Source organism: Alexandromys fortis, unplaced genomic scaffold (genome assembly GCF_014885135.2).
Source record: "Alexandromys fortis isolate MF-2015 unplaced genomic scaffold, M_Fortis_MF-2015_v1.1 scaffold_254, whole genome shotgun sequence".
In the NCBI taxonomy this organism is placed as follows: domain Eukaryota; kingdom Metazoa; phylum Chordata; class Mammalia; order Rodentia; family Cricetidae; genus Alexandromys; species Alexandromys fortis.
The window spans coordinates 269,345-296,458 of NW_026068130.1; the positions used below are offsets into that span (position 1 = coordinate 269,345).

General features: G+C 49.4%; 1 protein-coding gene and 1 long non-coding RNA gene across 2 annotated transcripts; one reads left to right on the forward strand and one right to left on the reverse strand.

The window, feature by feature from the left end:
* Positions 1–430: 430 nt before the first annotated feature.
* LOC126490787 (uncharacterized) lies at positions 431–12,905 on the reverse strand. Its single transcript, XR_007589249.1, has 3 exons — positions 12,800–12,905; positions 7,738–7,830; positions 431–1,067 (listed from the first exon to the last, which is right to left on the reverse strand). It is a non-coding gene; the product is annotated as an uncharacterized lncRNA (long non-coding RNA).
* Pdcd1 (programmed cell death 1) lies at positions 12,509–26,589 on the forward strand. The gene is made up of 5 exons (XM_050125963.1): positions 12,509–12,684; positions 23,511–23,870; positions 24,031–24,195; positions 24,812–24,846; positions 25,350–26,589. The coding sequence occupies exons 1-5, from the start codon at positions 12,609–12,611 to the stop codon at positions 25,581–25,583; spliced, it is 870 nt and encodes a 289-aa protein (XP_049981920.1). The 5' UTR covers positions 12,509–12,608; the 3' UTR covers positions 25,584–26,589.
* Positions 26,590–27,114: the final 525 nt, after the last annotated feature.

Here is a 27,114-nt window from a genome sequence, read left to right on the forward strand (position 1 = left end):
ATGTATATTTGTAAAATGGAGATTCATACAAACTTCAGAAAATTGAATCAATATAACTTGGATCCACTTCTCACACGTTAAAAGGATTATGGTATTTTTTTTCCTCTCTCCTGGTCTTGGGACTCTGCCCCTTCCTTAATTATTGAGACTGTGGGTCTACAATTTTCAGATGAGCTCGTAAATTTCCATTCCTGTTCCCAGTCTGTATCTGTCTCACCAGGTTCCCACTTGGCTGACAAACGCGTCCAAGCATCAGTCACTGATAACAACCTGCTCCAAATGACAGAGTCCTGAGCTTGCGGAAACCTGATGTGGACCAATCCAGCCGATGCGATGGCGGTCTTTTCAGCTTGTCAGTGAATCAGATGCTGCTAAGTTCCCTCGCTGCCTTGGCCTAACATTCTAGCCTTCTAGGGCCCTGAGAACAACGTTCTAAGGTCAGCAGTGGGTAATTACAGAAGCGAATACGTCGTTCCTGTTCCCCCCTGGAATGTTAGATCAAAGGGGAACTTCTCTGTTAGCAATCATAGGGAACTCGGTCATCTTGATCATTCCTGTCTTGTTGCCATTAAACTAATGATGCTAAAATCCCAGTATCAGCCTCTGGAACAAACTCATCTCTAGGATTTGAGATGATGTCCCAAGGGCAAGGAATTTTGAAAGGGCACATGGGAGTCTTAAGGCTCAATTAAAAATACAATTAAAAATGGGGGAGTTGGGCTTATACCCACGGTCACCACATATATGTGTTTTTATCTTAAAATTTAAAAATTTTAAATGTGGATGTCTGTGAGCAATCTTCCATGAGTAGATTTTGGCACGAAAGCACCACCTCATGGTTTGCTCAAGTCTAATGGAAAGATCCATTTACGTGTTTATGAAAGGGCTCCAACAGTGTTTTGGTATGGGGAGAGGGCATGCTTGTGTTTATTCACAGGATGGAATTGAAGCTCGGATGATACAGAGCAGAGATATGCGATCCTGATGCTGCCGCCGATAATCCAGAAAAGCCGGAGTGAGACTGACTGGGCCTGTGTTCCTGATCCAGCTGTTGTACATCCTGCTGTCTGGGACAGAAAGAAGAGTGGAGTCACAATCAACGCCATACATCTCTTAGATCCATCTGCCACACAAGGATTCCTGCGTACTTGAAATTTTTCTCATGTTGGGTACGGTAAAGGAATTCCTGTATGTTTTGCAAAGAATATTGCTTTGGAGAGATGTTTTCGAGTGTTTCCAAAACTAATTATGGGACATGAAAACAAGGTACTTATTCTACAAAGTTATGGCTTCCTCGAGGTAATTGGGTAAATGATACTTTACTCCCTAAACGATTTCCTCCATGCATTTAGGATCTGAGAGAGTCTAACAGAACTTTGTTGTGGAGATGTTGTACTGGCATGATCCCATTAAAGTACAATATCACAAGAACATCACAGTACATTCTCGACTGGTCTGGGAATCAAGAAGATTATAATGACTCTTATCCTTTCCTTTGTCTACAGCAGAATCTTGGGACCCAGAACTGTGAGCTGGAATTTGGTATTCTAGTAGGAAATTTCCACAAACTTATATTCGGAAACTTGCTGCTGCCGTGGGAAAAGTGGCAGGACAATCCAGTTCTTCCAAACCTGTCCGCCCCCCTAAAAGGAACTGTCTTATGTGTGTGAAAATGCCTTTTTGTGGGAGAGATAAAAATCTCCATGAATGGTGTTGTGTTTAATGTATCATGCCCTGATTGTATTTTGACTAATTGTATTTCTCAAGTGGATGGTCATACCCGTGTATTGGTGCTAAAATAACCTTCTTTTGTAATGTTGCCAGTCCATGTAAACGATCCATGGTTTGATGGCAAAGGGTTACAGGTAACTGAAGAAAGCTTTAAGTAGACAGAGACATGTTGTTGGGTTAGTTATAGCGGGAATTTCAGCTCTTGCTGCTGTGTTTACTATTACTGAAGCTGCTTCAGTGACTTGGTCTCAGTCTATTCAAAATGCGGAGTTTGTTAATTACCTAAGAATGTTTCTATAACATTAGAGACACAAGAAGATACAGATGTGAAAATGGAACATAAATTGAATGCCTTGTATGATGTGGTACAGTCGTCGGGAGATGAGCACCCAAGTCTGAAAACCAGAGTCCAGTTGAAATGCTGTGCTAATTATGAATGGATTTGTGTTACATCTTCTGTATATCATGGAAGTGCTATCGGATGGCAAAGAGTTAAAGCACATCTATAGAGAATCTGGTGTGATTCTAATGAGTCCTTAGATTTGGCTAAATTACATGAAGAGATCATAGAAATGAAAAGGCTAAGTTAGATTTTGATGCAACAAAAACTGGAGCCATTTGAAAAGACTTTTGCATCGTGGTCAGCATTTGCTTCACTTCTGGGCAGCACTGCAGTTATTGCAGCTTGGGTTCCATTGGGCATAACTTGTCTACCTAGAGTGTTCAAGCTGATCTTGACCTCGCCGTGGAAAGTGGGCTCAGAACTTCTCGGAGTAAAACTCCACACACACACTTCCCTAAACTCATGATACCAAAGGCTGCCAGCCAAAGACAGGTAAGTTTTCTTTGCCTCCTTTCGATCTAAGCCAGAAACATGAATGAGGCAATTCATGTTCCCATGATGGGTAAGAATGGAGTGTAATAAGGAACGCCTAAGACAGACGTGGCCCTCTGAGGGACTCTGAGGGGGTCCTTAAATTAAAACAAAAAAAAAAGAGGGAATTGTGGGAGCCCATGTGTGACTCAGTTTCCATCTGGAGTTCATTCTGACTTATATGTCATTTGAGTACAAGCTTGCTTGCTCTGCTTTTTCCAGTGACCTTGAGGGCTGTGGGAGACTTCAGATTTAGCCCATAAGAAAAGAGCACTCTATTTAACAGAAAGTATACTGCTGATGACAAACCTCAGAAACACCAAAGGAGAAGTAAGGCTGCTCCCGAGTCAGTCAGGAGGCTGCTCACTCAGGAACAGGAATGGTCTTGTGGTTAGACACTGACTGACCACCTGTGCTGTGCTTTGTTCTGCTTTTGTATATAAGCAAGTTCAGAAATAAACTCTGGCTGTCTGGCTGTTCCGGCATGACCGAACAGACCTCCTGATTCTATCCTGTATTTTCTGTCTCTTTTTCTTTCATCTGACATTTCCTCATACTCAATGACCCCCCCCCCCCAATCCAGGAGCCCTAGCTGACTTTGTAGGAGCGAGCTCCTACATTGGGGGAGAAGGGCAAGGCCTGCCAGAGCCACATGCTTGAGTGGGCTAATGTCCCTTCAGGTAATACCATCCTGTCCCAACTTTATTTTACGACTGCATGGTTACTCCTTAAACTTTCACCACCAGCAACAACAACAGGGACCTCTACCTTGCAAATGCTTCAGGGACTCTCCACGACCCTAACCATGGGCCAAACATATTATGTAGTATCTGGAAAATACCACTGAGCCTTGCAAAGAAAGCAGACATTACTAGACAACTCTAAACCCCTCACCGGTGCCAGCATTGATAGAAGTATGTGTTTGCCTTTAAAACACTGTACCCCTGAGCCTGAGCACCAAGAGATGTCAGAGGCGTGATCCTACTCTTTCTTAGTCTGGCCATCAATAAAAATGGACTCAAATACTTTAATTGGCTTAACTGACATGGTTGTCAATAACCACCTCACATGAAATATTTCACTATCAATATTTTCCTTTGGACCTCGGCTCAACACAAGTCTAGCCACATTTGCTTGCTGGTGACTTGGACGGGCCCCTGCTGACTGTTTACGCTTCTCCACACCTCCTCCCATGTGCTCTGGCATGTCATGAATTCACATGGCGGTCTAGGTCACTCAGGCCTGCCAAAGCCTCTCACCTCATAAAAACCCCATCCCGCCAGGGGTGCTCAACAAATCCACTAAGCCTTCACACCCATCTCCAGGTCCCTGTTGGATCAACTTTCTCCTTAATTCCCCGGTGGTCATACTTCTGTCAGGGTCACGCACAGCTTCACGTGTGCCTCGTTCCCTCATTGGCACCTGTGGCTATATTGTTTTCAAGTCCCAAACACTTGAGGGGACTTCAGACAGAGATAACCAAGTGTTCCTAAAGGCTTTGGTAATTCAGTCCATCAGGCACTGGCTTCCCTCCTTGTGTCTCAGGCTGCACAGTCTTTGCCTGAAGGAGGGATGGGAAGTTACATTGCTCAGGTTTTCTGTCTCCACAGCAGACAGACTGGTCCCATCTGCTCCCAGGTCTCACAGCCTCACAAGCCAAGCTTCGACAGGCTCTTTCATTGCTTGTTTAAAAGTTTCCCCGATTCCAGAAGCTCAGGCACCAAACATTCCCTGATAACACTGTTTTTTTTATGCACGACCCTTATTGAAGCCCACATCTGCAAGCTGGATGGTAGATTTCCCCTTTGTTTTCTGCCTAATGTCGGGCTCTCAGGGCATCTTCTAACTGCTTTTACCATGTTCTCCTCCTCGCTCTCTGAATCTTCCCATGACTTCCAAGGTCTTAGATACCAGGAAAGACTTTTGAGCATAGATCTAACCTATGCTAGTTTCTTCCCTCGGGCTCCCCATCCCTGAGAAGCAGCAAACCAACACCACCTCCGCCGCATCCTCTTATTCCTCTAATGTATGTGCCAAATTAGAAGCTAATGTGGAGGATGCCATCACATCTCCCTTTCTCGTTCCAATTGCTCGTTAATACAAACAAGGTCCTGCTCAGCCACTATCTCGGCCTCAAATAAATTTCTAACTGCACACAACAGAGGCCAGGCAAACTCTGCTGTGGCTGCCAACAGCCTCCACCCCTGTAGGCTAATCTCAAAGGCTGCAAACTTTCCTCTTACCTTAAACTGTCTTCGGGGCATCGCCACATTCAAGCAGTAGACCCCACTCATCAAGTAAGCATGCCACACCACACCACGCAGACAAAGACTCCCACAACACTCCCAATCCTGATGGGCTCAGCCTTAGCTGCCTGTCTCACTACCCATAGAACCATGCAACTGCTCTTGTAGCACAGAGACATATTACACACCACACTGAAAGGACCACTCCAGGAAATTTATCCATGGATGCTCCCTGCTCAGCTTGCTCAACCTCAGTTGCTTGCCTTGCTACCCATGGCCACAACCATGCACTCACTCCTCCCCAGCTCATTACTGGTTCTTTTGTGTCCCTGTTCAGATGCCAATCATGTTGTGTGACAAAACATTTCTGGGACAGATGCTACACACACGTCTACTCACCCCAGATAGGGAGCCCACAACAGACCAAAGTATAGGTACCGCCACAGTCCAATTTAGAAAACCAATGAGTTTTATTGGGGTTGCTCACAGGACTATGGGTGAGGGATCATTTACAGGAGCAGAGAGGACTCGATGACAGCTGTATCACCAAAGCCCATCTCAGCACAGGCAACAGCTTCAAAAGCTGGAGCACCCTGCACAGCCTGCTGGCATCTCAACAGACTGAAGAGTTTCCTTTCTTAGTAACTCGGTTACTTAGTTACTCAGTTACTTCCAGGCATTTGTTCTGGTCTCAGAATCTTTGCAGCTTGGCTTGTTTACCCTGTCAGTGAATCTGGTCAGTTCCAGAAGCGTCCTAAAGCTATATTGAGTTGTTTGCCTTCCTGCTTAAGGCGCTTCCCTGAAGGATGCTCTTTCCTCTAGGAGGAAACTAACAACAAACCCTATTCCTCTACCACTAATCCTGACCCTGACCTTAATCCCGATCCAAACAGAACATTAACGCTTAACCTGTTCCTAATCCTAAAGCAAACCCTAACCCTAATTCCTAACCTTGACAGGTATCCTTACCCTAACCTTATTCTTCCTAAGGGTTCAGTGAGCCCCTTGGGAGAAGGGGGTCAGGAGTCGATCAAAATCAGACTGTTGGCCAGATTGTGGGTGGGAACTGATTGTCAGGGACAAGAAGTGTAGGCGGATTTTTCTGTCCCACCAGCCAGTTCTTAAATAACGACAGAGACTTATTAATAATTATAAATGCTTGGCCGATAGCTTAGACTTGTCTCCAGTCAGCTCTTATAACTTAAATTAACCCATTTCTCTTAATCTATGTGCTGTCTTGTGTACTTCATCCATGAACTTCCCATGTTGTTTTTTCCACATCTGGCTCACTACTCCTCAGACTCCTCCCTTCTTGTCAGCATTCCCTCTGCCCCGAAAGTCCTGCCTAGCTATCGGCCAATCAGCTTTTTATTAACAATGAGAGCAACAGATGTTCACAGTGTACAGAAGGATTACTCCACAGCAGAGAAGAGTCAAGATGAGCTGGGGGTAGCTTTGGACAATTCTCCATTCCATCTTACAAAGTATCCGATTTGGGCTAGTCAGCAGTGGTCATTGTCCGATGTATACTGAGGTCAGATTTGGTGAGTAACTGTGGTTGTTTTGAGGTCTCAAGCTGAACAAAGTTACCTGCCCATACATCTACCTCAGGCCTGTCCATGTTGCTATTGGGCTCTGCAGTACGGCACAGGCTCAGATACCAAACTAGCCCCATTGCTAAGTGCCAGCCAATTGACTGTTTTCATAACAGCATGGTCTCCATGGCAACCAAATATGCCTCAGAGAAGCAGAGAAGAAGATTGCATTGATATCCCACGGGAGATCACCAGCCAGCAGCACCACACGTGTGCACTGATATCCAGCATCATCCCACACCTCTGAACTCTTGGCTGACGAGGGAGGGGGACTTGACTGGGGAGGGGGAGGGAAAGGGGAGGCGGCAGTGGGGAAGAGACAGAAATCTTAAATAAATAAATAAATAAATAAATAAATAAATAAATAAATAAATTAAAAAAATAGGCATTTACTTTAAAATACCTAAATCATAAAGGCCCAATTTATGGGGCTGGGGAAATGAATGAATGGTTAAGAGTACTTGCTGCTCTTGCAGATTAACCCAGATTCACTTCCCAAGCTCATAACTATTTATATCTCCAGTTCCAATAAACCCAACACTCTCTTCTGGCCCCCTACCTGCCCTGACTCCACCCAGGGGAATGAGGTCTCCAATGACAAAGTGTCAAGCAGGAGGACGGGGGAGGGGGACGGAAGACAAATGCGATGGGTCAGGAGGTCTCGCATAAGCTGGTGACTTATGCCAAGCCAGTTTATTGAAAAGTACAGCATCTTTGTGGGGAGAAAATGGACCAAGATCATCTCAGAGCTAAATCTGACAATGTTGGCAAAGAGAACACAGGACACTTCAGACACAATTGCCATTGGGCCAACAACCATAGCCCTGCAGGGGAGAAAGCAGGGTTTCCAGGAACAGAACCCAACTCCTTAGAGGCCCCAGCTCTGACCTCAGACTGGACTTGACGCAGAACGAACGTTCCCTTTGTCCTTTCAGTGGGGCTTCTGAGAAAGTCTTGGGCTGGGCTGGCTCCCAACACTCCCCAACAACCACGTCTGCCTATGACCCTGACTATGTTTCAAGTGTATTTTTTTAAGAAAATTAGTGTTTTTACAAACTAAAATGACTGATAAAGGTATAAATCAAAATAAGTTCTTACGCCGTGGCTGGAATAACGACCATGTTCTGCTAACACAAATATTGCAAGGCTATTCTTACCTGCATCTAACACTGATGGCACTGTGATTTTTTTTATCCTTAAAAGCATCGCTCCCCCTGAACTTCAGCACAAGAATATTCCTGAGGTGCTATGCCACTCTTGTCACCAGTCAAAATAAAGGACTCTTTCTTACCTTCTTAATTGGCTTAATAAGCGTGATGGTATGTCACTTTCTCACAAGCATCATTTCATGGGCAGATCAGTCAGCCCTACGTACTCTCTTCATCTAAACCAGAAAAAAAAAATCCCAGTGAATAAAAACTATGCCCGCTATGAGGTAACTCTCAAGCCTGGATCCAGCTGTGCTGACGTATCCCCATCAGGATGAGTGTGAGGAGCTATCCTCAGCCGACTGCTTGGATGCTGGCCTCTGAGAACAAGATATAGGAGCAGATTATTTATGAGAATCCTATCCTAAGACCTGAGAAGCCTCCCCGGAAATAGCTTTCAAGGGCTGGAAGAGAGACAAGGAAGGGTGCAGGGAAGAGACCGTTGGGAAAGCAAAGTCAACTTCAGCGCTATTTATCAGTCACCTAGAAAGAAACCTAAGTCCTCCCCCTGCCCTTGCTCCTAGCCCTGTCCACCCTCGCCTTGTGACTCAGCTTCTAAGCTCAACTGTGACAAGGGCTAGGGCAGCTGGCAGAATGGCGGCCTGACTGCAAGCTCAAGACACCTAAGAGTGGACCAGGGTCTTAGCTAGGCTTTCTGTCATTATGATGAGACACCATGACCAAAAGAAACCCAGGGAGGAAAAGGTTCATTTGGCTTACACTTAAACTTTGTAGTCTATCACTGATGGAAGTCAGGACAGCAACTCAAACAGGGCAGGAGCCTGGAGGCAGGAGTTGATGCAGAGGCCATGGAGGGGCGCTGCTTACCGGCTTGTTCCCCCATGGCTTGCTCAGCCTGCTTTCTTATAGAAAGCCCAGGGACAACACCCCACACAATGGACTGGACCCTCCCCACCAATCACTAATTTAAAAAATGCCCTGCAGCCAGATCGTCTGGAAGCTTCCTCAGTAAAGGCTCCCTCCTTTCAGAAGACTCTAGCTGTGTCAAGTTGACAGAAAACTGTGCACACCCACTCAGCAGGTGACTAGTCTCCTCAGTCCCCTGCAGCTCCGCGCCATTGGCTTTACAGTCTTTCCCAGAGGTCACTGTGCTTGCGTGGCCAACTGGGTGCTCATCTCAGCCCAGCCTGGCTTCGGGGCTTTAGTGAGGCTATACTGCAGCCATCTGTGTATTCAAGAAGACCCAAATGAAGAAGCGCTTTGTGCTAGTGTGGCACACAGTACAGACACACTGGGAGCACATGAACACTGCATACACACATGCAACAAACACGAAGAAGTGCACAATAGGAAATCACATGCAGATGCACATTTAAACCACGAACTACACTCTAGAAAGTTCAGAGGAAAGGGGAGCTAGAAGTCATATGTTCTAAGGAACAAGTACAGGATTAAGTGTGAAGTGGGGTGTGTGTGTGTGTGTGTGTGTGTGTGTGTGTTTGTGTTAAATTGGGCAGATGAATTAGCGGCTCTTCCTTTAGCTTCTGGGAAATGTTTCAAAACAGGGCAGAACAGAGAGTTTTTATTTGCAAACACTATTAACCATTTCCTGTTCCAACCTCAGAAGTACCTTTGAAACAGCCTGTCACCTGGGCTGCTGGGCCCTGTGCCCCAGTGAGACCTCACTGTGGGCCACAGTGGGTTTGGGGTCTGGATTCTGGCCTGCCCCTCTACCTCCTGTTTCCCTTACACTTCTTTCAAAATGATCCTTCTGTTTTCTGAACTTTCTGTCCCTGTCCCCACCTAGATGGAAACTTCCCATTACCTCCAGAGTGTGGGGATCCCCTCTCCCTAACTTTCCACCTGTGCTGCCTTTGTGTGATAATCTTGAGGTCAACACCCTGGAAACTCACGCTTCTCTGCCCTGTCTAGAAGGAGGAGAGCCCCCACCGGGGCGGGGAGACTTCTGAGGGCTTGACACAGGGAAGCTCCGTTGGTGACCACCGAACCCAGTCTTGGGTTAATTCTTCCTACCTGGCTTACTGAGTATTTCCCCAGTGAGTCCAGTAAGAAACAGATGTGGATGCAGGCTCTCCAATTCATGCTACCATGACAACCTCACATCCAACGATCACACTCACGGAATGCTAACTGCTGGCCATACCCAGATCCACACAAGAATGTCCCTAGCAGCTCTCTCTGCCCATGATCCCCACCAACTGGGATCTTCCTACACCTGCCTCAGTTGGAAACAGATCGTGCCACCAACCCTGGCTCAGTACCCAAAGGGATTAGAGAGCTGACCTATGACTAGAGAGAATGATGCCCCATTAAAAACTGAAGCAACAGGCACCTGCTGTACCACACTGCACAGGTAGCCAGCACAGTGGGACAGCTTGTGTCTTGGAAATTATGTGTGTATTGGGAAGTAGTGTGTGTTGGAAATAAAGTGTATATTGGGACATAGCATATGTATCAGAGGAGAAAGTGAGTCTTGAGGATTGTGTGTCTATTGCGAGACAGTATATGTGTTTGAGACTGTGTGGATTATATCATGTATGTTGGGGATTGCATGTATATTAAGAGACAGCATTATGCTGGGAATCGCTTTACTGGGGAAGAGAGTGTGATAGCGATTTTATATGTATTGGAAGATAGCATGAGCCAGGTAGTGGTGGCTCATGCCTTCATCCCAGCACTCGAGAGGCAGAGGCAGGCAGATCTCTATGAGTTCGAGGCCAGCCTAGTCTACAGAGCTAGTTCCAGGACAGCCACGAAGACACAAAGAATTGGAATTGGGTGTGTACTGTAGGATAGTATTGTGTTCGAGATTGCATGTCATGGAACATAATGTGTGTGTTTGGAACTGGAAGTATCTTGGGGATTACATGTGTATTTGCAGATCACCGAGAACGGGGAGATCATATGTACTTTCTAGAATATGTGTGCTTGGGGCTAGCATGTGTATTTTGGACTGTGGTTCTGGGGAATAATGTGTATGTTGAAGATTGTGGGGTTTGTGGGGACGGCATGAGAAGGCATAAAAATAATGTGAGTTGGGGTATGACCCAGCGATCCCTCTCTAGGCCTGGTCCTAGGACCCCGCTGCTCCATACCCAACACTTCCCTTTCCCTCCTGCCCTCTCTCCCACTGCCTGCCTCCTTGCAAGCCCTGGGACCCACAAGATTCAGACCCCAGACCCTCTCAGGAAAACGTTTCCTCGTGAAGGGGGTTGAAGCGGCTATTGCCACAGGAAAACCAAGTAGGGCTACCTCAGGCCCAGCCCTGTCCCTCACCCCACTGCTAGGGAGGAGAAAGGAAAGAAGAGAGAAATAAGGCCTGGAGATAAAGGGGAGGAAGAAAGTGCAGCAGAATAGGAAGGGGTTTTCTCCCTTTTTATAATAAGATGTCCCACTATTTGCTGGCCTAGGATGTTGAGTCAGCCTCCGGGAATGGGATGAGAGCTTGCTGCTCAGACTCCTTCCTGTTCCTCTCCAGTCCTCACAAGCTACTCTACCCTGTCGAGCTCAAAGGCGCAGAGTCCAGCAGGAGTCTAGCTAGAACATCAGAACAGGACTGCGAGGGCTCTGTCCAGAACTCACCCTAGGCCTGTGGTCTTTTCCTAATTGCCCAGCCCACTTGAGGGACTTGCTAGCCTGAACATGCCTGGGAGCCACAAGGCTGTCAGGAGGCTCGGTAACAGCCAGGCCTGAGGAGGGGATCCCCCTCGCTTCTGCCCACAAGCCCCGTACTGAGACTGGGGGCGGCCAGTCTGTGCTTCACACTCTTTTTCCATCTCGGCGGCGCTGTACAAAGTAACGTTTCCTTTCCTTCCCCACTAAGCCGGGTGCCTCTGAACTAGGGTGACTGCCACAGCTGGCAGATGGTTTCCAGCCAGGCTGGTTATTTTAGGGTTGTGAGACCCACACATCTAATATCAGCAGTTTCGTTTTTCCTATTTCCCATTCACGGCGACAAAACACATGAGAGCCGAACTCTTAAGTCATCAGAGATGCCCACAAATGGCCAACCAGCCTGGGGCTATACGCACAGGTCTGCCTACCCCTTCCCTCCCCAGGGAGACAGGGACAGGACAGGTGTTGGGGGTCCTCTCACCACCTAGGGACTGAGAAAGGTTGACTGGAAAGGACCTAAAACCTGACCACCAGGTCAGGTGAAGAGGAAGACCGAGGGCAGCAGGACCAGCAATGCTAGGACCACTGTGGAAGCAGAGAAGAAAGTGACCTGAACTGGTGGGCCCAGTGTCTTGAAGGGGAAAAGAAACCATGAGAGAAAGCCAGACCAAACCCAGGGGTTTTCTGGGTTTGAGGATGTGGCTGGGGAGAGAGGTATCTTCTCGGGAGGGTATTAGGCCTTCTCTGACCCATCAGGCAGAGCAGGTGGCGGTGGCTTGGCTCTTGCTCCCCAAAAGTAAAGGACCAAGCCATAGCTCAGGGGACTCAAAGGTCACACTTGTCAGCCAAGATAGGTGAAGGTCCAGCTCACCCTCCCTGCAGCCCCGGAGTACACCCATCCTCCAAAGGGACAAGAGTAAAGTCCTCGTCTCAGGCTCCCTAAACCTCAGGAGCTAACAATCAGGATGTAAGGAATGGAAAGTACCAAAATTGCCCTCAATATGGGGCCTGAAGTGGAGAAGACCCATAGTGGGGAGGGAGGCAAAGGCATCTGGTCTTCTTTTCCCTCGCTCTGTTCCCCAACTCCCTCACCTCTCGCTAGCCGCCCCCACCTGCTCCTCCCAGGCATCTTTCCCTCCCCCTCCTCCCTCCCAGGCCCCTCCCCCACCCTTCTTTGCCTGTTCTCCCACCTCTGTGGAGGTGGAGGAAGAGGGGGCGGGAGCCAAGAACAGGTCTCCTCCCTCCAGCATAACCCAGGACCGTTTCCCTTCCGCTATAGACAACTCTGCCTGAGCAGCCGAGGAGGAGGAGATAGCGGGCCCGGCGTTTGAAGGAGGCGCAGCCAGGGGCTCTGGGCATGTGGGTCCGGCAGGTGCTTTGGCCTCTCACTTGGGCTGTGCTGCAGTTGAGCTGGCAAGCAGGGTGGCTTCTCGGTATGTGGCTCTGAGGGACGTGGGATCAGGGTTGGTGGCTGGGGCAGGGCTTGAAGAAACGGGCACCCAGAGTCCCTGTCGCTGGAGGAGAGGAACACCTGTGCCTCTTGGTTACCTAGATTGGCTCCTTTTTTTTCTTGCCTTCGGTGGGTTTTACAGGTGGAGGGCCTCCCAGGGCTCAGCATCTGCTTCCCAGTTTCTTCCAGGCAGACTGAACATTTGTCCAATCTCAGCTGATCCTTTATGTCCCTCCCTGTGGAGCAATGGTGGGTCTGGCCTTGGCCACTATGGCCCTGCGTCAGGATTCTGCCAGGCCCTGGTGTCCTTGGCCCTCCCCTGTGTTTTCTTATAGTTGGGAACATCCCTCCATGAGGCCCGCACTACACACTGGATAGATGACTGGCAGTTTCTCTCCAAGGGTTTATCAGCTGTATACTCCTCATGGGCACAGTTTCCTGTGTTGCCATCTCTGGAGGACTCTAGACCGCACATTCCTGGCCTTTTAGCATCCATGGTGGACTCAGGGGAGGGTGAGATCAAGGGGTACAGCGATCCTGGTCAAATTCCTCACAGAGAAAACTCGACCTCACTCCCCTAAACCCTATACCCTGTACCCTGTACCCTGTACGCTCAGGACTGAGCCCATCTTCACTGGGAACGCAGGGCTAAGGGAGATGTCACCTAGCTCCTGGGCCAGGGCTACTCCTGCAGAGCGTAGGACAGTGACCCAAGCTTCTACCCTGTGCTGGCTGCCCTAGGACATGTTTTACCTGTAATGATGTCCACTTGCTCGTATGAGGCCTCAGGCCCCTCCACCCCAGCCTCTTCACCATCTTGAGAACTGGATGGGACTGGGAACTGAGTGTGCTCATCACTTTAGGCTGCAGGCCAAGGCCGGTTGGGAGGCTGGGAATACTTTGCCTCCATGCTGGCATCTCTGGTTGGAGAGCCCTTGGGTTGCTATCAGGACTGATGAGCATACAGCTCTGAACATGGGAGAGGGTTCGAGGCCCTAGGGATGAAAGATGACCCTTGGGGGAACCTTGTCAGGAAACCCAGGGAACAAAGGGAGAAGGATCATGTGGGTCATCGGAGAGAAGGACCCGAGACCTGAAGGAGGCTATGACTCACTCTGGTGACATGGCACCCTGGGCATGTCCCCAAATGCAACTTCATGACAGAGTACGAAAAGAGGGGTGTGTTCTGCAGGCCTGCTCTAGATTGTCTGGCAAATGTCTTGGAGCCGGCGTGCCTCTCTTGCCATCTGAACAGCCTTGCGCCGAGCATGTCACACAGCCAGTGCCCTGCACTTGGCCGCAGTGGACCTTACGTCCAGGACACCTCTCCCTTCCGGATTGCCTCGCTGTCTTTATTTCAGGTGGTCCCGTAGACAACCCCTCTCATGCTTACTAGTTTTACACGTCTCCCAACCTCAACCATGACTGCCTAGTGACTAAAGTGAGGAAATTCAGGCTTGGAAATGGACCATCCTGTATCCAGACTAAAGACAAGCATAGCTGAGCATGCCCGTCAAAAGTTCAAAGCCAGCCTGGGTTGCCTTGGTGGCAGACCCTTTTAGAAGGAGCCGTAAGCTAGAAGTCCATAAAGTCGCTGGTGAGCATGGTGACCTTTGGTGAGCCTCTCAGTCTCTTTACCATATTCTCGCCTACATTTTCTTTCTTTTGTTCTTTCGTTTTTCCATTTTATTATTTTATCTTAGGTGTATGGGTGTTTTGCCCATATGTCTGCATCGCATGTGGGCCTCATGTCTGGGGAGGCACTGGAGTTACATGTGGTTGTGAGCTGCCATGTGGATGCTGGGAATTGAACCTGGGTCCTCTGGGAGAACAAACAGCCAGAGCTTTGAACCACTGGGGCATCTCTCCAGCCTCCCACCTACAATCTGGGGAAAACAGTTCCTGCCTCGTGAGATTTGCTCAGACCACTTACGAAAACTGCCAAACGCATCCTAAGGACACATTTCTTAAAGTCAGACTTGCTTTCTATAATCCATAATTTTGAAAAATACGTACATACATATATGTATATACACATCTGCATAAATAACCTATTAAGTCCATTCAGATTTGCTCCTTTGTGTACGTGTTCAGGGTTGACCTCTTGGGATTGGACAACCTGCCTGGGAATTTGTCTTTGGAGCAATTGATTCCCCCTCTCTCGTTAGCCATTAGCCTCCGATAGCTTTGCATATGGGAATAGGACCGTGTGGAATTTGCTCTGTCCACGTCTGTGTGGCAAGTGGTGTTGTCATCATGCTAATCCTTGTCTTCAGTCTGCCATGGTTGAGAGCTCAAGGGTGTACTGGCCCTGTAGTGTCCAGGGAACGCTCTGTCAACAGGCGACCTGGGCCTCCGGCTCCTACAAGTTTTCCATGCCGTCGTCTGCAATTTCCCCTGAGCCTTAGCGTCAGGGTTTGCGTTCCCGATCTATCAGTCGGCGCTGTGCGATCCACAGTCACTTGTTCTCCTGTGACTGTGTTGGGCATCTCTGTAATCACCGCCTTACGTTGCAAAAAGAAGCTACTTTGGGGAGGGAGTGGGAAGTTGATTTGGCATGTAAACTGAGAAAGGACAGTTTTTTTTAAAAAAAAAATTGAAAAAATGATAAAAAAGAAAATCTTCTTTGATGAGGGGTGCACTTATTTGTGTATATAAGGATAGATATTTAGAGAACAGTTATAGATAGATAGATAGATAGATAGATAGATAGATAGATAGATAGATAGATAGATAGATAGATATAGCTGTGTGTGTATGTGTTATATTGGTTTAGAATATTGACCCTTCTTGGGGCAATGTCTCATCAGATTGCCAAGGCCAGCATAAAACTCAAAATTGTCCGGCTCCAATCTCACCAGCACACACAATCTCACCTGGCTTATTGGTACTTCCTGCCTTTGTTGGCTTGACTGGACCACTGTCACCAAACCATAGCTAGTGGAGAGGGGGTTTAGGAAGCATTGTCTCAAGCTTGGGGTCTTAAATTGGAACTCAAGATAGGGGGATCCTCAGTCCCTGTGAGCCAGTTAAGTTCCAGGTCCTCCTCCTGCCTCTGAATTTTCCAGCAACCTTTGGATTCCTTGGTACCTAGACACCTCCCAGTCTTCTGCCTTTACCCTCCTGCATCAGTGTCCATAATCCCCTTTCTACCTAGACATCAGTCCCCCTAGCTGAGACCTACCCTCTCCAAAGTGACCTTATCTAATTAATCCTATAGCTAGCCCCTACTGCTAGCGAATTTCTATCCCTAGGTGCTGGTGTAAAGGCTCCAGTTTGTGTTTAGGAACAGTTTAGCCCCATTACCCATCTCCTCCCATCACTGTGAGGCTCTGCATCACTAAGCATCAACGGCAGATGTTAGGAAGCCTTTTACTTGCATCCCTGTCAGTCCCATGGAGACACATCCCCAACTAGATGCAGCTAGAGCTCTGACTAGCTCATCTTGCTTCTAACTGGCTCGCTTCTCCCTGGCTGGAACCCTTGTGGGTGACATGGTTTTGGCTGAGTGTCTGTAGGTTCTTTGCCTTTGGCTTGGTTAGCCTGTGCTCTTAGCCGCTTAGGCAAGAAATGTGGAGTGTCATCTGGGGCACCTCACATCTACTTGAAACTACAGCCCTGACCGTCTTTGGAAGTGCCCTTCTGGGGTCCTCACCCTGGGGACATTTCTCCAGGTGGACATAGAGGATACAATCCATTTGTAATGAATAAGGAGACCCCTGTCACCCCCCTGATCGTGCTTTCGTCATCCCAGATGAGTCTTGCCTAAATAAGGTACTTTATGCGTCTATGTGGTTATGATTTGGCCTCAGGCGCACAGGAGCCTGTGGTCTGCAGTGAGCTTGTCGTGTGGCCCTCCAGGTTCAGGCTGACTGAAAGGACTCACCCTTTCAGCCCCTCAGTGCTAACCAGGACGTGGCACTCACCCATCAACTCACCTCTGTCCATGAACCCAAGAAAAAGCTCAGGGAAACCGAGAAGACCCCTGACATCTCCGAATCACACCTTCTACGCAGAACCGCACAGGTTAAGGAGGCCAGGAAGACTCCCGGGGGGAGAAAGCCTAGCTTAGTCCCTGTTCTGCTGTTCTATTTATGAAGAACAAGGTTTAATCATCTCGGAGTTCTAGGAGCAGGGAGTCTGAGGTCAAGATGTGGTCTCCAGTGAGTCCTTCTTGCCAATGGGAGGAATACAGGGTCCCAAAGTGGTCCGGGGGATCCTAAGAAGGACGGGGCAAGTGCTCAGTCTCTCAGCCCAGCCTCTTCCTCCACAGCATATGACCCAACAGCCTGTGAGTGGGCACGCAGCCCCTCCCGAGCTCTCCCTTCGCAGTATCACTCGCATATGACTTGGGGGTTAGTGTTCTGGGGACAGGCACTCATGGAAGGCATGATTGTAGGGTGAAAACTCCCAAGTAAGTTGGACAGGGGTGGGGTTAAAGAGCAGAAGGCTAAGTTACCACCACTGGCACCCCCACACTTGGCCTCCGATGGCAGAACCCCCGGGACAGGTTGGACAGGGGAAAGGGGCCCTTTACATTATATTCTGGACTTCCCACCCCACTAGGTTGGAAGACAACGGGGTGAGTTCAACTAGGCTGGCTCTGGGTGCATCCCCAAAAGGTATCCCAGTCAGTTGTTCTAGGTTCCCAAATCCTGGTTAGAGACCCACAAGATGAGCGGCAAAGTGAGCTAAACATGAAAAAGGGCCAAATCTCCTCACTGGCATGCACACTGCCAAGTGAAGGACAGGATCATCTGTTAATTTTTACAAATAAAAAGAAGTGCGTGTGCGTGTGTGTATGTGTGTGTGTGAACATCGTTGTACATGCACATTTATGTGCATGCGTGTGAGCATATATGTGGAGACCAAAGGTAAATATTAGATATCTCCCTCTGTTTCTCTCCACCTTAATTTTTGAAACAGGAACTCTCTCTTACTGACTCAGTCAAATTGGCTCTCCAACATGCCTCAAGTGTCCTCCTGTCCCCGCCTTCTCAGCCCCAGGATTACAGGCAGGCACGGCTACACCGGAATTAGATAGGTACTAGAAATCAATCTCCTCACATTTGGTTGGCAGACGCGTTAGCAACTGAGCCAACACCACAGCCCTGTGACGCTTCTGGTGTGTGGATGTGGGTGTCCGTGGGTGCACGCACCTTTGCGTGCGTATGTGCCGGCCAGAGAAAGGTACCCTGCCTTGTTGCTCATACCTCTGTGATTACACCCGCTAGTGATTAACTCTGAGTCCCCAGTAATGCATGGGTGTCACATTAAGGAAAGAAATTGAAGCATTTCCCCTTGGAGTCACTTAACCGAGAGCCAGTCCAGATTGGAACTCTCTACTTCATGCTCCACGTGTCTCTCTGTTTGAGTCTGAATCTGTGCCTGCGTAAAAGCTGGCTTGTGCATCTGCCCGTATGTCTGTGTCTTCTGTTCAGTGTGTGTGTGTCGTAGCTGTCCGTTTCTGTGAGTGGTGTCTGTCTATTGTATGAGCTGTGTGTATATGTCCGTCTGTCTGTCCATTGTGGACGTCTGTATCTATGTGTACTGTCTGTCTGTTGTATGAGGTACCCATGTGTTTGTGTATGTGTGTGGCTGTCATGGCTGCCCGTGTCTGTTGTATGAGTTCTGCATGTGTGTGTGTGTCTGTCTGTCTATTGTAGATGTCTGTACCTGTCTGTACTTTCTGTCTGTTGTATGAGTTGCTCATGTGCTTATATACATGTGTGGCTGTCATGGCTGTCCGTCTGTGAGTGGTGTCTGTCTGTCTAACATAGCTGTCTGTATCTGTGAGGCTGTCTGTCTGCTGTATGAGTTCTGCATGCGTGTGCCTGTCTGCCTGTCCCTCAGGAAGGACTTTGCTCTGTCGTTATTGAACAGCATAAAAAGCATCCTATGGGGGAGAGAATGGGATACTTGATAGACATCTTTAAGAGTGTTACCAGGGATTAAGTCGCTGGCTCCCACTGATCTCAGCCGACCCAGATGACAAGCACCATTGTCACCCAGTACCCGTACATGGATGCTTTCCACCTTCGTGACAGATTTTAGAAGACTGCCTTCAGCCTCTGCATTTTCTGCTTGCAGCAAGCGGTCCACATGCACTATCTGGGTCAGGGGCATGGAAGAGTGTGTAACTTAAGACTGCTGCTATGCATTGCTCGGGTTGTAAAAGCTGATTACGTGGGAGAACCAAGGCATGTAAGGTTCATTGTTATATTGTTCTCTTAAAGGCAGATTATAGTGGGGCTTGGTGGCACAAAGCTTGGGAGGCAAACGGATCTCTTGAGCTCAAGGCCGGCCTGTTCTAAAGAGTGAGTTCCAGGACAGTCAGGGCTACACAGAGAAACCCTGTCATAAAAACCAAAAGAAAAAAATGAAAGGCAGGTTAAACAAACAGGCTGAGTACACAGTGATTTAGCAGTCATATTTTTATTGATTTTATTGAGCTCTACATTTTTCTCTGCTCCCCTCCCTGCTTCTCCCCTGCCTTCAGCCCTCCCCCAAGGTCCCCGTGTTCCCAATTTACTCGGAAGACCTTGTCTTTTTCTACTTCCCATGTAGATTAGACCTATGTATGTTTCTCTTAGGGTTTTCGTTGTTGTCTAGGTTCTCTGGGATTGTGATTTGTAGGCTGGTTTTCTTTTCTTTATGTTTAAAAATCACTTATGAATGAGTATATGTGATAATTGTCTTTCTGGGTCTTGGTTACCTCACTCAAAATGATGTTTTCTAGCTCCATTCATTTGCCTTCAAAATTCAAGATGTCATTTTTTTTTTCTGCTATGTAGTACTCTATTGTGTAAATGTACCACATTTTCCTTATCCATTCTTCAGTCGAGGGGCATTTAGGTTGTTTCCAGGTTCTGGCTATGACAAACAATGCTGCTATGAACATAGTTGAGCACATGTCCTTGTGGTATGATTGAGCATCTTCTGGATATATACCCAAAAGTGGTACTCCTGGGTGTTGAGGAAGATTGTTTACTAATTTTCTGGGAACTCGCCACACTGACATAGGATAGCAGTCTTAAGTCTTCAGTGAACACAAGCTGTTATTAACTTTGGCTGTGAGTTCCAACAAAAATCCCAGTCTCTTAAAATGTAAGTGATACTTTCAAAGTATTGCATCTCCACACACCATATTCCCTTGAGACAGTATCTTCCACTAAACCTGGAGCTTGCGTTCTTCAGCCAAGCTAACTGGCCATAAATCTCCAAGGCTCCTCCTGTCTCTACCTCCCATGATGCTGACATTGCAAGCACATACTGCCACAGCTGACTTTTCCTTTCCAAACTCCCTCTCCCAGCTCTCCTTTCTCCCCCCTGTGAAATTTCTAACTGCGCACACGGCATCAGAACAGTTTCCTGGAACTTACCGTGTGCGAGGGGCACAGGGAAATCCTCCCTCACTGTACCCAGAAGTCGGGCTTCTCACATCTCCTCGCAGCTCACTTTTGGATTAACTGGAAGTGGCTTTCTCACAGCAGGACAGCTCCTGCCTGTGATCTCGGCACCTAGGGGGCAGAAGGTGAATTGTGAGTTCAAGGCCAGCCTCAGCTCTAGAACCAGTTCCTGTCTTTAAAAGAGAAGCCACCGTTATGCGTTCTAACCACAGTGACACTTCACTTTCATCTACCTGTGCGCTCCCACAGGCAGCCACAGCATGAAAGGGAGACTCAGAAGTGCTGCCTAGGGCCTCAGATGCTGCAGCATCTGTCTCGCTTTCTCAGGACTGCAGGAGATGCTTCGTGCTGAACACACCTAGCCACCATCACACGCAATGAGATGCTCCCAGATCAGCTCCTGATAGCTCTCTCAAGGGCCTAATTTCTAAGTGACACTGTACTTCTATGGATGATCTGAGTCCCTGGGGGTATCCCCCTCCATATAGTATTACCACCTTGTGGCCTTCAGAGGCAGACGCTCTCTTGCCAAAGCCCAGTCCCTCCTAACATCCCCCCTATGAGGAAGTCCCCGCCCTTGTCATCTCTAGGCCCACCACAGGCACATGGAGGGAAGACACATGCCAGTTCAAGAAAAGAATTCCCACACGAGATGACTAAGGGAAGATAAGAGACTGTGGGGTACAAAGGGAGCAGAGACTGCTCTGAGGAGGGAGGAAGGGACATGGGGGAGGCACCCAGACATGGACAGAGCAAGATAGAGCCCTGGGATGGACACAAGCAGAGACCCACAAGAGGACAGAGACCTGGGAAGTCAATGACCATGCCACCAGAGGAATAAACTGCAGAGTCAGTGAGAAGACAAGAGACCCAAAATGTCATACATGTAGACACAGGAGCAGGAGAGACGAGGCAAGGCTCTGAGACCCGTGATCAAATGTCTACCCAAGAACTCATCTCGCGCAACCTAGGGGCCAGCGTTGAGAGGGTGGGTGTCAGGTGGCTCCCACGGTCCCAAAGCCTAGGGGATGGATCCCATTTGTAGACAGGAGGTGACATCTGGGCAGAGGGGCCTGGTGCATTCACAGGTCACAGCTACCCTTGGAGAGGTGTGACAGTCCTGCCCAGAACAAAGAAGAGTGCTATGCCTTTTGGTTCTCTGGGGCTTTTCTGGTCCTCGTGAAACCTGGTAACTCTTGAGAATCTGTTTGGAGATCGGTGCTTAAGTGCGGCTGTGGTGGTGGCTCAGCGGTGTCAGGGTAGGGCTGGACAGATTACCTGGAGTGCTAAAAGGACCCCAGGTTTCTAGTTCCAAGGATGGAGACCATAGACCAGACCACACTGATAGATTCTAGAAGGGTGAAGGTGGGAATGATATGTTTGCTTCACCAAATTCGAGTCTAACCTTACTATAGTTGCTGGAGGCTTTCTTGAAAAAAGGCTCATATATTTCTTGAGTGAATGTTCAAAGAAGGGATATATTGACACTACTGTCCTGTGACCTGTTAGCTGCGTGTGGTTTAGACAGGCCAAAGGAAGAGTATACTGTAGCCCCATGATGTTTGCGTTGCCTCTGAGGAGGGACGGAACTTGGCTAAGATGGGAAGCTCTCACCCTGGCCACCCCCAGCCTGGGCATGACTCCTCTGAGAACCCTTGACACCGTTGGTCCTCCTGGCCCACACAGACCTACATGGACCACTACCCAGAACCGCATGACTCAGGCTTCACCAACTGCATGGGATCTAGGGACCCTGGCCCTTGCAGCACTCCAGGCCTGGCTTATAGACTACGCCCACCCGCAATCCAAGCGGCACTAGACCATCAGCAGGGCCTGGCATCGCGCATCCATCACCCATGTATAGCTGAGAACGTCAGAGAGGGGAAATGTCAGTTCTGCTTCTTCCTGGATGGTGATGGAGACCATTTCTGAGCAAGGCTACTTGGTGGGAATGTCTTAGGGCCTTCCACTGCTGACATCTCCTAGCTCACTGCAGATAACTCCACCCACTATCTCCAGCTCCCTTTCAGACCTGGAGGAGGCTGATTTCAGATACCTTGTCTGCCAGGTGTTTGGACCCTCAGTTCCACTCCCATTTGCCCTCCGCCTATCCAGACCCTCTTCTTTGCCTCTGACTCCTGCTCTCTCTGTATCTCTCTCTGTATCTCTGACTCCTGCTCTCTCTGTATCTTCTGAGGCTGGAACCTTAGCCGCGGCAACACAGCTTCGCTCTTTGTCACCCTGGGAGGAAACCATGCCCAGTAAGTGTAGTAAAATGCCCCACACTGGAGGTGGAGGCAATGTTTACAGTACAGTGCCCTGGGCCATGTAATTGGGTAGAATTCCCTCGCTATATGTCTAGGTACAGCTGGGGACACAGCTCTGTTTTGCACCTGACCTTTCTCTCTAAGTTCCAAGTGCCCAGTGACTACATAGGCCAAGGGCAAAGAGAGCTGGCAGCACAGCCAGAGTCGAGGCCAGAGCATCTTCAAGGATGTCTCTGTGGCTGTTTCCTGTGTGCATAGCAATCTTCCCAGCAAGTGTGTGTTTGGCAGGTCTGTCTTCCTTGTCCCTGGAGCTTCTGACTGTGGGTTCAACGGCTGGCATCACATGGATCCCAGTAGGGAGTGTTTTAGAGTACCAGTGGGAGGTTATATGTAAGTGTGCACGTATGTGACAAGAAGCCTGTCAGTGAGAAAGGCACCTGCTGAGAAGAGCCACGAGGCCCTGCATGATGTGTGAGATACCCCTGACCAAGCCCTGGCAGCTATACCATCCCGTTCATCTTTGTTTCGGGGAGTCCTGCACCATGGGACCTCTCCTTCTGTCCACTTCAGGGACAATGGTCTTTGGAGGCCCCTGGCTGTGACCTCTAATGTGGCTGGAAGACACGACTGCCCCATAGCTTCTGCTACCAGGGCAGCTCTGTCAAACTGGACACAGCCCGGACCCCAAGTTTACTAAAGAACACACTACCTCCAATGTCTGGGCTTTTCGTGGAAGTCCCACTTCCCAGTGTAGCATCCCACTGACCCTTCTAACAGAACTAGAAGGCTAGGGCTAGAACGTGCAGGTCTGGCGCGGGACTCCTTGCACGGGAGTGGGAAGGTAAAGATATCTGGGGGCGGGGGGAGATCCCAAATTCTCAAAGGACAGAAATAAGCATGTCAGATAGATGCTTCCAGTCTCTAAATTCAGTTACACTAACGGAAGAACCCTGCTTATTGGGGATAGGGACTCACATAGCCACAAGAAGCTACAGGCTCCTGAGCAGGGGTACTGCTTAGGAGACTAACCTGAGATAGGGTCTGAGAGAACCATTCCTCTCCCCAGAGAGTTCAGGAAATGGTCAAAAAGGGTACGCCCCTTCCTCACAGAGCTTTTTTCTCCTCCATCTCAGAGGTCTCCAGCGGTTCCTGGAGGCCCCTCACCTTCTCCCCAGCCTGGCTCACAGTGTCCGAGGGAGCAAATGCTACCTTCACCTGCAGTTTCTCCAACTGGACCGAGGACCTTAAGCTGAACTGGTACCGCCTGAGCCCCAGCAACCAGACTGAAAAACAGGCCGCCTTCTACAATGGTTTCAGCCAGCCTGTCCGGGACAACCGCTTCCAGATCACACAGCTGCCCAACGGGCATGACTTCCACATGAACATCCTCGCCACACAGCGCAATGACAGTGGTATCTACCTCTGTGGGGCCATCTCCCTGCCCCCCAATACACGAATCAAGGAGAGCCCTGGAGCAGAGCTTGTGGTAACAGGTGCGGCTAGAAACACCTGAATCCTATGGTGGAGCCCATGGAAGTAGGGTGGGTGGCCAGTCACTGTCCATCCAAAGTGGGCTTGAAGCAGGCAGGATGGTTGCCCCTAAAGCGAATACATGATTGGTATCCTAGAACTCTATCCTTTGTGGTCCTGTAGAGAGAATCCTGGAAACCTCAACAAGATACCCCAGCCCCTCATCACCCAGACCAGCAGGCCAGTTTCAAGGCTTGGTCATCGGTATCATGAGCGTCCTAGTGGGTGTCCCTGTGCTGCTGCTGCTGACCTGGGTCCTAGCTGCTTTCTGCTCAACAGGTGTGTCAGGTAAGGCTCATCATAACCCTGCCCCTACCCCTGCTCCAGCCCCACCAAAATCAAAACCTCAAGCTTTGCAAATAGCCCTGCTGGCCATTGTCTACCCACAATGCCTCCTTCCAACACTTCTACCTCCTACCTTCCTCGGGGCTCCTGACTGTCCTGACACCTTGTAGTCCCAATACTTCACACCCACTTGGACCATCACACACATCCTAGCCACTACAAGAGCCTGTATCTGCCCCACGCACAGCTAGCTCCAGGAGCGTCCTAGCTAAGTCTGATCATCAGCCAGCTAAGAAGCCACACATAGTATCTGCGGCATGTCTGCCGTGTGCTGTGGTGCACTAGGAAATGGGGAACACGTGGGCATCGTCCCTGTGGCAGGCCCAAAGTCCACTACTCGTGACCCAAGTGGGAGCTCCCAGATACTAAATGGGAAGGGCACGAGTGGGAATAGAAAGCCTGATGCCTGCCCATGGTCTAGGTCTCCTCGGGGCCTGAAACCCCTACTCCAAAACACTCTCTCTCTCTCTCTCTCTCTCTCTCTCTCTCTCTCTCTCTCTCTCTCTCTGGAAGATGGTTCAGCAGCTGCCCCTCTAATTCAGAGTATGTTTCTCAACAGAGGCCAGAAGAACTGGAAGAAAGGAACAGCCTCTGGTGAGTCTGGGTCCCCTTTCCTGAGGGATTCATCACAGTCTACCCCAGGGCTTGGTACAGGCAGAGAGGACCATGGGGCCTGAGGGCTGCAGCCTAGAGAATTAAGCTCACAGTTCCCGCCAGGATCCTACAGCCATATTCTGATGTTCTACCCATCAGCTGACCCCAGAGTGCATAGCTCTGACATTCCCATAGTCATCCTGTTCTGGGTAGAGACAAGTAAAAATGTCACATTTTGGAATACTAAACCTGCAAGAAGGCTAGGGACCATTAGAGGTAGAAACTGAACCAGAAACAAAGGGGCTGCATCCTAAATCTCAGAGAGGGAAGTAGGGAGAAGGGACAGCTGTTAGGTCCCAGTTTCAATGGCTGAGGTCTCTAAGAAGAACCCCAAATCCAGTGACAGATTGGAAACTCAGCATAGGGAATGGCTGAGATTATGGGATGCACACACCACCCCCAACTGACTACACAGACAACTCTTTCTTCTTCCTCCCTTGAAGAAGGAGGATGCCTCAGCTGCACCTGTCTTCAGTGTGGCCTACGAGGAGCTGGACTTTCAGGGAAGACAGAAGACTCCAGAGCTCCCCACGCCCTGCGTACACACAGAGTATGCCACCATTGTCTTCACTGAAGGGCTGGGTGCCTCATCCTTAGGACGTAGGGGCTCAGCTGATGTCCCTCAGGGTCCCCGGCCTCCAAGGCATGAGGACGGACACTGCTCTTGGCCCCTTTGACCAGATGCTTCTGCCATTAGCATCCTGCAGACTCTCAACGGAGAGCACCAGTTCATTCCTCCATCAAGAGGAGCATGTGGGTTACCGTGCCACAAAGGCTCTCAGAGTTCGAGCTACCTGGAGTGACAGCCCACCACTTGTACCAATTCCAACACATAAGTTGTTGAGTGACAGTTCTCTTAATGCCTGCCACGAGCAGTCACAAAGCACAGAGCTGGCCTGAGCCTAGGTCTCCTGAACCCTGCTGCTGGGATCTGTGAAAGGCTTGTGTCTCTGTAGCCTATGGCCTCGGGAAATCCTGTGATGGAAATGGGGAACCTGATTAGAGACTGCCTGTGAGGCACCCCCATAACAAGGAGCTCCGGGTATACAGTAGACAGAACACCTAAAGCTGTCTTTGAGAGACACTCACTGGGAGACCATAGGCTGGGGGACCCGGGGACCCTGAACTAGTCCCAAGGCCTGGAGAGGTTCTGGTGAAGACTAGGAAGTGCCCAGAGTCAGGGGTTTGGGGAAGCATGACCACTCACCAGGTAGAGGCTCTATGAGGGTCCCTGATGTCCTTCTGTATGCACAGGTTCCTCAGATCTTTCTACAGCTGGAAAACTGAGGCAATGATGGGACCCAACAGAGCTAGAGACCCACCCACACCTCCAGGAGGCACTCGCCTCTCCCCAGTCTCCCCTAGGGACCAAAAGCACAGGTCCCGTGTCAGCATCAGAGAAGGGAAAAGGGAGACACAGTTTTGACTTATACCAACTGTGGCCATCTTAGGCAGTGGTTTGTGTGTTGGGGTCTCTCTGTTCATCCCCTCCTGGAGTCCAGTTCTGGTTCCCATTCACGCTGTGCTGTGAGCTGGGCAAAGGATTTCAAGGGTCCCCTTGACACTTCAGACAGTCAAGGCAGCGAGAGTCTAGCTGTCTGGTGGGCACCCATATGGCCAGGGCTCCGAGTCCCTTTCCTTTGGTTCTAGCCTATTATAATTAAATGGTAACAAAAGCTTTAAGGAATTCTGTTCTACTTCTGGCAGTGTTGGGGCCGGGGCAGTAAAGGAAGCGCTGCAGGGCCATGCCGAGGCTCTAGGTGAAGTAGGGCAGGTCACCGCCCTCTTCAGGCCCAGTCTGAGCCAGTCCTTACCATTCCTGACATACACAGTCACTCCCTAGCCTCATCTCCATTCGTCATTCTCAAGTTTACATGTCACCACCCAGGGACGAAAGACCTCAAGCGCAGAGGTTGAGAAAGAGGCATGCTCCCCACACTAAGCCTTCCGAGGCCCCCATGGCAACAAACCCCAAGCCTCAGCCCAGTTGAAAGATCCCCTGGACTGCTTTGCCTGTATCCCCCATGTCCTCCTCTGTGAATCCTTCCAGGCAGCGTTGGTGCCATGTGTTGGGAGCCATCTCTGTAGGGTGGGTGAAGCGTATCTGGATGAGAGAGGTACCTGTGGGTCCCTCCCCAGGACACAGCATAGGACATTTCAGAAGGGATAAACTTGTTCCCAGCCCAGCATTAGCCTGAGGTCCTGACT

Coding starts and splice junctions, on each gene's coding strand:
- Pdcd1 (XM_050125963.1), top strand. CDS start 12,609: ATGTGGGTCCGGCAGGTGCTTTGGCCTCTCACTTGGGCTGTGCTGCAG. Junction 12,685..23,510: donor GCAAGCAGGGTGGCTTCTCG/GTATGTGGCTCT, acceptor CCTCCATCTCAG/AGGTCTCCAGCGGTTCCTGG. Junction 24,196..24,811: donor CTGCTCAACAGGTGTGTCAG/GTAAGGCTCATC, acceptor GTTTCTCAACAG/AGGCCAGAAGAACTGGAAGA.